The sequence below is a fragment of the Labeo rohita genome, chromosome 6 (assembly GCF_022985175.1).
Source record: "Labeo rohita strain BAU-BD-2019 chromosome 6, IGBB_LRoh.1.0, whole genome shotgun sequence".
NCBI lineage: Eukaryota > Metazoa > Chordata > Actinopteri > Cypriniformes > Cyprinidae > Labeo > Labeo rohita.
Genome location: NC_066874.1, coordinates 20,470,545 through 20,483,696, shown reverse-complemented (window position 1 = coordinate 20,483,696; position 13,152 = coordinate 20,470,545). Strand labels below are relative to the sequence as shown.

The 13,152-nt window shown below is 34.9% G+C and overlaps 1 protein-coding gene across 14 annotated transcripts in view; it reads right to left on the bottom strand.

Annotated features, from left to right (window-relative positions):
* The window catches only part of dock7 (dedicator of cytokinesis 7), a 58,156-nt gene extending 45,479 nt beyond the window's left edge, over positions 1-12,677 (bottom strand). For 7 of the 14 annotated variants that reach the window (XM_051113297.1, XM_051113298.1, XM_051113299.1 and 4 more), the window contains exons 1-14: positions 12,566-12,639; positions 7,115-7,217; positions 6,778-6,953; positions 6,425-6,493; positions 5,038-5,167; positions 4,691-4,903; positions 4,526-4,611; positions 4,380-4,446; positions 3,381-3,530; positions 2,821-2,901; positions 1,532-1,694; positions 714-856; positions 459-552; positions 215-377 (exon numbers count right to left, since the gene is read on the bottom strand). In XM_051113297.1, coding sequence (XP_050969254.1) covers positions 215-377; positions 459-552; positions 714-856; positions 1,532-1,694; positions 2,821-2,901; positions 3,381-3,530; positions 4,380-4,446; positions 4,526-4,611; positions 4,691-4,903; positions 5,038-5,167; positions 6,425-6,493; positions 6,778-6,953; positions 7,115-7,217; positions 12,566-12,603 — 1,676 coding nt within the window. In that variant the 5' untranslated portion in view covers positions 12,604-12,639. Of the gene's footprint in view, positions 1-214; positions 378-458; positions 553-713; positions 857-1,531; positions 1,695-2,820; positions 2,902-3,380; positions 3,531-4,379; positions 4,447-4,525; positions 4,612-4,690; positions 4,904-5,037; positions 5,168-6,424; positions 6,494-6,777; positions 6,954-7,114; positions 7,218-12,565 lie in introns of all 14 variants that reach the window. The other 7 variants (XM_051113294.1, XM_051113292.1, XM_051113295.1 and 4 more) reach the window with 2 other exon arrangements.
* Positions 12,678-13,152: the final 475 nt, after the last annotated feature.

Here is a 13,152-nt window from a genome sequence, read left to right as displayed (position 1 = left end):
CAGATTTCATCAAAAATATCTTAATTTGTGTTGCAAAAACGAACAAAGGTCTTACGGGTTTGGAACGACATGAGGGTGAGTAATTAATGACAGAATTTTGATTTTTAGGCAAACTATCCCTTAAACGTCTGCTTTAACATGTTACGTCACACAGTGAACAGTGGGGGGTTGTTGCAGCCAAAAAGGTTGAGATTACTGATCTAGACATTTATACCTGTAAGTGGTGTTGGGCACATAAATGTCCCTGGCAGGGAACTCCAGGATCTCTTTTGTCGGCCGCACGCGACTGTCTGGGTAAGGCTTTACTTGGAGCAGATCAGGTGTCAGGCAATAGTGAGGACTCTCAGGGGCAGGAGAGATGTCGATCTTCAGCTGGGCTAAGGGCATTTATAAATGGCTTACATAAATGTTAACAAGGCCAAAATCTTTTGTATAATCATGCTAAAATAGCTCTGTACCTGTAATGGGCCTCAGTCTACGCAGCACAGAAGATGGACGCCTCATGTCTGCTAGGAACTTGTAGAGATCTTCATCGCTTAGTCGATCTCCTTCCTAATATAATATATTAATAAAATATATTGAAATATCCAAAGCAGGGGGATTTATTAGCTTTAGCGGTCCGACCTGTGTAATGACCGGCAACTGGAGGACAGTCAACCTTCTATGAACAAGATCAATACTAGGATGTTTTGTTTTGTGAATAACAGCGTGACCTGTTTGAAGAAGTTGGTGACCGTCAGGGTGGCAGGTCTGAAGCTAGTCAGACTGCATGATTCATCTCCGCTGGTGGTTCTCTCCAGTGACCGACGCCCCACAATACTAGAGTTCCTCCGTTCGGACCATGAGCCTTTCCGTTCTGTGCAACAATGCAAAGTCAAATAGTTAAAACTGCTGTGGTATGGCACAAAGAGCAAAAATGGAAAAAAAAAAAAAAAAAAAAAAAAAAAAAAAAAATTCATACTTCAGTCTTAAAGGTATAGTTTAAACAAAAATAAATATTCTGTATCATTAATTATTCACCCTCATGTTGTTCCAAACCTGTAAGACATTTGTTCATATTCAGAACACAAACTAAGATATTTTTTATGAAATCTGAGAGCTTTCTGACCCTGCATAGAGAGCAATGCAACTAACACGTTGAAGGTCCAGAAAGGTAGTAAGGATATCGATAAAATAGTAAAAAATAAAATTACAGTTAAACCACTGATGTCACATGGACTATTTTAACGATGTCTATATAACCTTTCTGGGCCTTGAACATGGTAGTTGCATTGCTGTCTATGCAGGGTCAGAAAGCTCTCGGATTTCATCAAAAATACCTTAATTTGTGTTCCGAAGATTAAGGAAGGTCTTAAGGGTTTTGGAACGACATGAGGGCGAGTAATTAATGACAGAATTTTTAAGTTTTTGGGTGAACTAGCCTTTGAAGTCTTACTTCGTCACCCATTCAAATGTTGTTCAGAAGAATAATTTTAAACTACACAAGTGCAAGATAAATATGCACAAACATCTGTGGCATTTAAAGACTCACCTGACAGCCCCATCTCCAGCTCTGTGTCTCTCTCCAGACTGCCGGCACTGTTCACTATATTCATGAGGTGTATGGCCGTCCAGGCAAAGGGCATCCGATAACGCCCTAGTCGCTGGCAGAACTGTTCGGACTGACTGCGCAACTTCTCAAGCTTTTCCTTATTCTGTGGTACCGGAGAAGAGAAGATAAAAACAGTCACCATGCTGGACTGAATTCCACCAGGAGCTGGTGCACCATTGGAGCCCTATGAAATCCATTTTTTCCCCCAAATTCCATTCCATTTTTTTTTCCCCATTTTAAATTTTTCTTTTTTTGTTTTAATTTTCCTAGACTCAGATTTTTTTAATGGTAAATTAAATTTTATGAATAAAAAATAATGTCTAATTAATTGAAATCATGAAACTTACACAACTTAATAGCAATTTATTAAAAGTTGAACAAAAAAAAAAAAAAAAATTTTTAAGGCTCTATGAAATACATTTTATTTTTTTCTCAAATTTAGTTTTATTTTTTATTTTTGTTTTCCAAATTCTGTATTTTCCATTAATTTTCTGGATTCCATTTTAATGGTTTGATTACATTTTAATAATCAAAAGCATCTCTGAATAATTGCTTTTATTAAAAAATATTAATAATAACAACAATAATAATAATAATAATTTCTTTCTTTTTTCAGAAATAACATGTTGTGCATTTACATTTTTATGGAAAATAAATTCTGGTAAATAATTTTTCTAGTAAATATTCCTTAAAAATAATGTTTTAATGATGATTTTATTAGTAGTAGTTGTACTGTTATTAAGTAAAATATTTCTCTTATTTCTTTAAGTTAAACCAAACTTTTATTTTGACAGGTTGCTGTGAAGGTTGCTTTAAGTTTCTGTTTGTACATGATATGACGGTAGTTTTGGTTTCTCTCACAAGAAACAGTAAAATTCTCAGGAAGTGACTCTCAAAGCAGCTCCAGAGATTGTTTATGTGTTCATGTACTCATTTACTGAGGCAGCAGCGCCATTCATTCACACAGAGACATGCAGAACATGCAAGACTCATATCTATAGTCTTTTTTGCAGCATAATATTCACAGACACTAGTCCTTATTGAAATTCGATTTAATTGTACTGACCTACTTTTAATTCATTCATCCAAAATTTGGCCAATTTCATGACATTCAGCATTATACAGTAAATTCCATTTTTATGACTGGATTCTGCGATTCAGTCCGCATTTTTCGCATCACTGAAATCATAGGGCCCCACACAATGTATAAACTATTAAGAATGGCTTACTTTGGCAGCATCAGACTCTTTAAAGACCATGTAAGGCTCAGCACACTCTCCAATGTCTCCTTGCTGTAGCACCTTCTCAAGCTAAAAAGCAAAGACAGTGCAAATGAGCAATGTTAACACACTCGTTTCAGTCAACACTGCTCAAAACACTAAAATTAAGCAATAAATGAACATCACTGCAAAATTAAAAACCAGAATGATCAAACAAGCAACAAAGAAAAACAACTGTAAGCTTCATAAATTCATTAAAACTTGAAATGTCATATTGACTTGAAAGCATCAATTCACGCAAAATTATTTTTTAAAAAGCAAATAAATATATACACATTTATTAAATATATAATAGACTGTATTACTATAGTTTTTAGAGTCACATGATCCTTCAGAAAACATTCTAGCATGGTCTTATTGTTGAGGTTGAAAACCTCATATTTTTGTTGAAACCATGACACTTTTTTTTTCCATTCATTGATAAGGTTTAAAAGAACAATATATATTCTGCTCATGTTTCATGAACAGGGCTCTGAATGTTAAGCAGGATGCTGAATAATGTAACCAACCTTGATAACAAGGAAGACGTCTTGAGAAGGGTAGGTGATTGAAAAGACAGCAGAGCGGGCCAGGGTGGAGATAGCAGCAGATGGGATGTGCGGTCGCAGCATGGCCTTCGTTTGCTCAGAGTTCAAGTCAAAGTAAAAGTTCTCTGATATCTGACAATTCAGACAGAAGCATGTTAGGATACATCAATGTCAGCGGGAGTGCTAAGGAACAACAAAAAATCTTAGAATAGGTCACTACTACCCTCTAGTGTTGAAATCAGTTAGCAATGATGTGACATTTCTACTACACATAAAAGTAACGTAAGCATTCTAATTTATAACCTTTGGAAATCCATGGGCTTCCCATTACATTTTTTTTTACAGTTGAGGTCAAAAGTTTACATACACCTTGCAGAATCTGCAAAATGTTAATTAAATACACAAAAATGCTGAAAAAACAAAGAATTTGTGGACCTAAAGGATTTTTCTGAAGAACTGGATGTAGTTTAACTGTTCAGGATAAACAAGGGACTCATGAACAACTATCACTAAACAAAAAAAACCTAGCTGTGAATCATTCAAGTGAGAACACAGCATTAAGAATCAAGCGTATGTAAACTTTTGAATGGGGTCATTTTTATAAATTCAACTACTATTTTCTCTTGTGGACTATATGTAAACGCCTTTTATGCGAAATCTCTTATTCAGGTCAGTACTAAATATAAAAAATAACATGCATTTTGTATGATCCCTCTTATTTTGGTAAAATGAAAACATTACGCAGATTCTTCAAGGTGTATGTAAACTTTTGACCTCAACTGTAAATGCAATTTTAAAAAAAACACAATTTAAAAAAAAAAAAAAAAAAAAAAGGAAAAAGTTTTAAAGTTTGATGTAATCCATTGTGTCTATTTTTACAACACCATAATTCACATTAACAGTGCGTTAATTAATATGAATTATTTTATATTTTTACAAATTTTAACACTGTACATCACACAGGAAATTATAACAGCTCACCTTCTTCTTTTCTTTGACATCATATAAGGCCAAACTTGCAAATATTGGCTCGATTTCTATCTCAAACCTTTAAAGAAAAAAGAGGATCAAATCAGCAACATTGCAGCCATTATCATAACAGTCCACAAAAGCTGTTTCCCACTTACTTCAAAGACAAGCACTTGACGAGAAGCCTTTGACCAAAATGTTCTTTTGGAACATCAGGCACACAATGGCGCTCAATGGGTTCTTCCTACATGGGGAAAAAAAAGATTAAAGCAAAAATGTTCCGGTGTCTTTAGACACAGTATTGACACAATGTCAAACTCTACCTCATCCAGAGCAGGATGCAGTGCGAAGAGCTCTCGATGACGGTTTGACTTGCGCTGGTCCTCATTGTGGCGGTCGATTTCCTCGTTGGGTACTCGATCCAGAAGATGAGGCAGCAGAGCATCAGGCTGAGAGTTCTTCAGATCAAATATACTGCAAGCCCAGCTGCCACGTGGAGTGTCATCAATTGACATGGACCTCCGCTTCAGATCATCCTGTGACATGCAAGAGTCAGTGTTTATATTCGCTGAATTTAAAAAGAAACTCACAGGAATATTGTGCAATCATTCTACTGTGCTTAACAAAAAAAATCCTACATAACACGCAACAGCAGCAAAGACAGGTTTACCTGATCGTCCTGATAGCTGCTGTGGTCTGGCAACTCATCAGACTCAAAAACCTGCTTGGGTAAACCTCTCTGCCTCTCCTTCTGCTTATCCAAAGTGTTGGGATTAAACGCGGTGCCCAACTTGTGGTACCTGTGCATCCAAAATTCGTTATTACAAGTATGCAAAAACTCAATTAAATGAATTGATTAAATCAAAAATATCCCCTGTACATGCAATGACAAACTTTAAATGTTATTTTCTTCAAGATTTAAAAAAAAAATAAATACATAAAAATTCACATGGAAAGCATTTCTATGTCAATTATTTAAAACAATAAAAATGCAGCCCTAAATTAATTTTCTTTTCTTCTTGTTTTTATAAAGAGACTTATCTGTTAAATCACTGAAAAAAAAAAAAAGTAAATGCATGTGTTAAATAACTAATAGCTAATTAAAATGAATCCCTACTCAATTTTAAATAAACAAGAAAACAAGATTAGCTGAATTTAAGCATTATTTTTAGGGCTTTCAAATGATTAATTGCGATTAGTCGCATACAAAATAAAAGTTTGAGTTTACCTAATGTATGTGTGTGTACTGTGTGTAATTATTATGCATATATAAACACACACAAATTCATGTATATATTTAAGAGAAATATGTTATTTACGTACCAAATATTTTTATTTAAAAATAATATAAATTATATAAAAATGATAATATATACATATACTTGTAAATATTTCTTAAATATATATATACACATGAATGTGTTTGTATTTATTTACAGATATATTAGGCAATCTCAAACTTTTATTTTGTATGCAATTAATCATTTGACAGCCCTGATTATTTTATGTAATGACTATTTTACATAGTAATGTTAAACTTCTGTTCTGTGGTGCTTTGACACTGATGGATAAAATTACATAAAATCAGTTCACATAATTATATGTTAAAGTTTTTTAGGCTTAAGCTAAACTTTCAACCCTAATTACTGTAATTACTTTACTTCCATTTACTTTTCTCACAATGACTGGGTAATAATACTCAGTATATGTTTGGATTACTATCCAGGGTTACAATGAGATTCATTATATGATCTCAGTCAGGGTAAATTTGAGCTTATCAATTAAGATTCACCAAGGTAACTGATTCGCAGTAACTTAGAAGGCCACATGACTGTAGGCAAAATGCACTTGAATTCTTTTTTGTCATTTATGAGCAGGCCCACACAAAAATTGTGAAATCCACAGACAGTGCTGCAGTTACCAAGAGGCACTAAGAACGTAACACTTTCATCTCAACACATTTTCCATATTTAAAACCATGTATCCGAATCCCATGTAACAGGAAAAAAGGCTGTATGAATTCTAAAGAGAGAACAGATGTAAGGAAGAAATCATACTTGCGGTTAAAGACAGCCCAGTCCTCCGTGTAAGACCGGATGCAGTCTCTGACATGTGGATCGTTCTCACTACAAAATTATTTAAGAGGAGAAACAAGTAAAATATGTTAAAGCAGGATGCCTTCGTACCAAGGATAAATAAATACTACTATTTATGTTCAAACATAACCATGTATAACCCAAAAAATGGTTTCGCCTAAATGACTATTAAGATAATCACAGCATGGATTATATTAAACTGTTCACATCAACAATCTAATTCATTTTGTTAATGCTTGTTGTACATGTTGGTTTGCATAGACATACTAACGCGTGCCTCATTCTTTGAAACAATCCATCCTGAACACACTCACCCCTCCTCAGGCACAGCCTGGCCAAGAGTTCGGCACTCTCTTGGCGTGTAAAGCACTTCAATATCATCTGGAGGAAACTCGATCAGATCTCTCAGAGGTCCTGACTCTATAAGGGGAGGGTGCGTGATCAAATACTCTTCAAAATCCACTGGCTCTACAGCCTCGGTTAGAGGAATCTATAGGGAGAAATCCAAAGGGGAACAGAAAGAGAATGTGAGATTTGCCGCTATCTTTAAAGAAAGACAGTATCACACTGAAGGGCTTGTGGTAAATACTCTTTGAAGTGTCAATCTCTCAGATTTAAAAAAGTATATTCTCTTTGAAACGTAGTACTTACAGCATTGCTAGTTGCATTCCCACCCACACTGAGGTTTTTGAGAAGCTGAGGCGAGCCTCCGTACTGACCAGCAATCTGCTTTCTGACCTCAGCCGCTACAGTCCTGGAGAACAACAAAACGGCGTAGATGGCATTATAACACAAACCAGAAGTGAATCCCATGACCTGACTGCCATCTCACTCTAAGCAAATAACAGAATGAAGGCTACTTAATTACTATAAACACTACTGTTCAAAAGTTTGAGATCATAGGGCCATGACAGAATCGTGGTCATAAAAATAGAATTTACTATTTACTATTTATTACTAAATATTTTTACTATTTACTATTTACTACTATTAACTCGGAATGTCATGGAATTTGCCAAATTTTGGATGAATAAATCAAAAGTAGGTCAGTACACTTATATCAAAATGCAATATGGACTAGTGTCTATGAATACTGAGCTGCAAAAATGTTATTTAAATATGAATCCTGCATGTTCTGCTTGTCTCTATGTAAATGAATGGCGCAGATGTTCCATTTACTACACTCATACTGAAGCGTACGTGACGCTTGGGGTGTTTTCATGAACACATAAACAATCTCTAGCTCTAAGAATCACTTCAGGAGCATTTCACCATTTCTTCTCAAAAAACTATCATATATACAAACAGAAACTAAAGGTCTTTACAGCAACCCATCAAAATAAAAGTTTGGTTTAACTTGAAGAAACTGTGACAGAAATATAACAATGTAATAATAGTACAACCACTACTAATAAAATTATTTAAACATATTTTTTATGACTATTTACCAGAATTTTTGTTTTTTACCAGAATTTTTTTTTCCTGAAAAATGTTAACAAATCTTTCTAAAATAAATAAATCAAATTTTTAAAAAAATTACCAATAAATTAATTTCTAAAATTAACTATTTAGACGCTTTTCATTATTAAAATTTTATAAAACTGTAATCCAGAAAATAAATGGAAAAAACTGAATTTGTTAAAAATAAAACTGAATTTGAACGAAAAATAAAACGTATTTCACAGAGCCTTCAAATGTAATTTTTGTTAAACATTTTATAAACTACCTGTGTACGTTTCGTGATTTTAACTAATTAGACATGCTTTTTAATGATATTTAATGATATTTTAAAACCATTAAAACAGAGTCTAGAAAAATTTAAATGGAAAAAACAGAATCCAGAAATTTAAAACAGAAAAAAAATTGGGGAAAGAAAAAAAAAACCTGATTTAATAGGGCTCTAATTATTACATTTTTGCATTAAATTGGTCATTATATCACATTACAAATAATAATAATAATAATAAATAATAATATTAAAGCCTCACAAGTGCTTTCAACAATAAGAAGAAATGTTTTTAAGCACCCCAAAGTTACAGTAAAATTTTTAATTATATTAAAATAGAAAACAATCTGTAATAACATATGTAACTTTTTGTGTTTTTACTGTATTTTTGATCAAATATATGCAGCCTTTCAAAATCATACCAACCCCAAACTTTTGAATGGTATACAGAATGCTGTATGCAATGATAAAACCAATGTATACAACATTGTTGTCACATAACCTCACTACATTGCACATTGTTTTATTTAGTGCCATTGACACATCACATGGAAAATAAATATGGTTATGGTTAAAAATATTCATTAGCATGACAAATGAGTCAAGAAAGACTTGATATTATTTCTAGATTATTCATCCCACTGAAAATAGTTCAGTACAGTAAAGTACAGTAAAGCAGTACGCCATTCCAGGTATTCCAAGCATACAGAAAACTCCAACCATGTTGTGTACAGTATACAAACTGCTGACTGCTAAAATGGTACAAGTAGTATGCTATTCCAAATATAGCCAAAGTCTTTTAGCAAAAGATCTTTTTCTTGGCCCAGGCTTCTGTGAATAACAATCTATGACACATCAACCTAATAGAGCAAACTGGGCTCACAAAAATAACACACTCAAAATTTGGCCACTATTTTCCATATTTTTATTTAATCAACAATTTTCATTTATGGTACTGGAAATGTTTATTTGTTTTATCTTTTAATCTTAAAAGTTTAATCTTATCCAAAATATAAATTAAAGGATTAGTTTACTCCTGAATTAAAATTTCCTGATAATTTACTCACCTCCATGTCATCCAAAATGTTCATGTCTTTCTTTCTTCAGTTAAAAAGAAATTAAGGTTCCAGGATTTTTCTCCATATGTGGACTTCAATGGGGATTAATGGGTTAAAATTGCAGTTTCAATGCAGCTTCAAATGGCTCTAGATAGGGATGTGACGAGACACTTATCCCATGAAACGAGACGAGACACGAGACTGGGTTCACGAGAAGGAGATGAGACGAGACAAGATTTTGAATCTTTTCTTAAGAAATCCTCAATGATGTAATATATAGGGAAAAAGTCTTTTATTCAACTGAAAAAGACAAAATGCAAAAAAATGTAGGTGCATTTTGAACTTAAACTTTCATTTTAATGAAATACATGCAGTAATAAACAACATTTAAACAAGCTTCATTATTCTAGATAAACTGAGAATCCCAGTTGTTTTTAATAAATTGGAGACCATGATTCTCTCACGATTCTGGAGAAAAATGATTAGAAAACTAAACAAAATAACGTAATTTACTAATGGTTCTGACAAACAGTTCATTGCTTACGTTTTTTAAAAACATATTAATTTAAACAAACAAACAAAAAAACACATTCAACGAAGGTGTCAGTGTCTCACTTCATTAAGACTTGTTTCACTATTGAAATCTCCTGAATGAATGCGTTCACATTTACCCTGACCCTCTGATTCATTAACACAGGCAGCAACTTGATGCATTATGTAATAATGTTGGAAAGGTCACACATGTTTAAAAAAGGTAGGGAACAGGGCGAAAAACTCCATCTCATTTTCTCTTCCAACTTCAAAATCATAATTGACAAATCAACATTGTTGTTTTACCTTTTTCTGGTAAAAGGTGTTTGAATTTTTTTGTACGTTCGCTTTTCCAAACACAGGGTCAGTACTTCAACCAAAGTCACACGTGACCTTTTCAATGTGACTACGCAATGCATGCAGTCGTGGACGCCGAGCTAGTGCAAGACCAGCATTTGTGTTTAAAAAATATATCAATTTTAATTTTTTAAAAAATGACAGATTGTTTTGACCCTTATTCCTCGGCTGGGATCATGTAGAGCTCTTTGAAGCTTCATTGAAACTGCAATTTGGACCTTCAAACCACTGGCTCCCATTTAGGTCCACTATTTGGAGAAAAATGCTGTAATGTTTTCCTCAAAAACCTTCATTCTTTTCGAATAAAGAAAGACAGACATGAATATCTTGGATGACATGGGGGTGAGCAAATTATCAGGAAATTTTAATTCTGGAGTGAATTAATCCTTACGATGACTATGCACAAATCCCGCTTGTAATCTAGAAGGAGTCCAAAGCAAAAACAAAACAGCAGGAAAAGTCAACGCAAAAACATACCAGCAAATCCTCTAATAAGACTATGCTCTGCAAGTTCACACCAAAATACACCAAAGGTTCATTACTATAGAGTAATAACATGAGATTGTAACTTGTTTTCACAGACTAAATTACAGACCTTTAAAGTATAAGCAGGAAAAATACCATCAAGGTTTGAATGAAAGCAATGTGTCTTATCTACAATAACAACCAATTTACAGCATTATCAGAATGCCTTTGTTGTAGCATAGTGTACGAGTCAAAATATCTAATCAGAATCCTCTTCTTACACATGTAGAAAGACATACACTGAAACAAAAACCCGCCCCCTGTGCCCTTGTTGGTTCTGGAGGGACCTTTATTTAGGCTGGACATTCCTGAAGAGGGAACAGATGATTAGCCCACGCGGATGTGTTGTTTACCAAGGCACCAGCTAACACCATGACTTTCAGTGCATATTTCACACATCTCTGAAAGCGTCTTGCACTTAAGTAAACAGAGCCATGAGAAACAGCTTACAAGAAAAGCTTGCAGATTTCATTCACTAACAAAGGGGAAATTCAAGATTTTTAGAGCTTTCAGTTTTGCTTTGACTGTGTAAAACAAAATTGGATAGACTTTGACTTTTCTGGGGCTTTCTGCATTCTATATTAAGGGAAATACCTATACTGTCTTACGAATAAAACACAACACATTGCTTTTTCCTTGATCATATCAATAGACACATTTTCTGTTTGGTTAAGCAGCAAGTAACAAACAGACTCAAGACTGCAGGTGCCACTAAGTCTATATTGAACTGATCTAATCATCCTATTACACGTCACTGACAAGACAACAGCATTTTCAAGCATCTGGGAAATGCCAAGACTGTGGAAACCCACCAGGGAGCCTAAAAGGTCACTTCCTTTTTTAAATCCATGAGGTTTAATCTCTGACTTAACATCACAAAGGAAATCTCAACTGACAAGAGATGTTTTTAAACCAATGATTACACTTAATTATAGTCTATTATGAAAACACAGCATACCAGGTTTACAAAATTTTGGGCTGCTAGCCAAAATCTGAACAGATCTAAACATTCATCACATGGTGTCAACACAGGGAAAATCTGCTTGAAATATTCGCTTGAAATTGAATCAAACATTGTGTTTTAGGTCATTCTGCATCTTGGTCTTAAAGACTTTGTGATAGCTGCTTGACTACAACAGCAATGCAAATCATCAATATCATTCAAGAACATCTTGTCAGTTGATGGTGTTCTCCATAATACACTAGAAATGATTATGCATAATTATTATTCATGATCTCCAAGCTTAAAGTCATTGTTCATCTTATTTTAAATCTCACTTGGGAGTTTAACAATCATCTTCTTATAATCAAAGCAGTGGTGCACTATACATATGCTATATGACTGCATATTTACCGCTATACTAATTTATACCATATGATTGCATACTGACAGCATAACATCTCATGACCATCCCGATGTGTCAGTATGTCAAGCCATCGTCTCACAAACCCTAAACACCGCATTTTATTAATTCAACCTAGTCTGCATCGTTAAAACCCTATGTGGGTTTAACAAAAGGCGCATTTATGGATTATAAACGCAGGGATAAAGACTGATTTTAATGCACAGAAGCACAAAGGCATCATACTGCTGTCTTGCAGCTTAGGGTGGGTCACTCGGGCATCTCTATGGATGCGTCTCAAAACCCAGTAAACTGCCTATCTAGACAGCATTCCAAACCCGCTTTTTATACCCAAACGTGCTGCCTAGATAGGCAGCCCTTTAGGTTTTGAGACACAGCCTTTAAACTCAGCGTCTGCTCCAGCTAACTCAACGCCTAGGCCTTATTTGGGAAAGACTGGCGCGCTCGCCAACTGCATCAGGCAGCAGACAAAGAATGGTCGCACGGCGTTGTGAGAATCTATTTAAACGCAATAGCTTGTAGGTGCGTTAGATATCCTTACCTGCTGATTTTCTGGGCAAAGGCGCGGCGCTCAGCCATGACTGTAGCCGCTGAGTGCTCGAGTAACTCCAGCGCTCCAGCCGCGATATTCCTTTCCCCACCCGTACCCGTATTTCGACAAGCCCCACCTCCTGACGCCTAAAGTAAGTCTGTGATTGGACAGTTGAGAAGTCACTCATAAAGCCGTAGTAACCATAATAAACAGAGAGCGGGACAGGGGCGGGACTTGTCGAAATACGGCTGGGAAAAAATAACGCGCTCCAGACGCACAAGAGAGGAGAACGTACCGTAAAGCCGGAGAAATAAACGCACAACATCTTTTAGTCATTTTGGTTGGTGGGCTGGAGTCTTTCCAGTGATTCATATCCTGTGCGCACAATAGAGGGCTCTTTTACACGAAGCTATTTGTGTAGCGAAAAGTGTGAAATGCTTCCGTTACAACTTCCACCAATCGTGTAATCTGTAGACAATGACAGATTTATTGATGTATAAACATATCGTGGTTTGTAATAGTGGGTGTTTAATTTTGACTCTTCTGATTATGAATAATATAATGATACTTCGTAAAAGGCAAAATAATGCTTATGA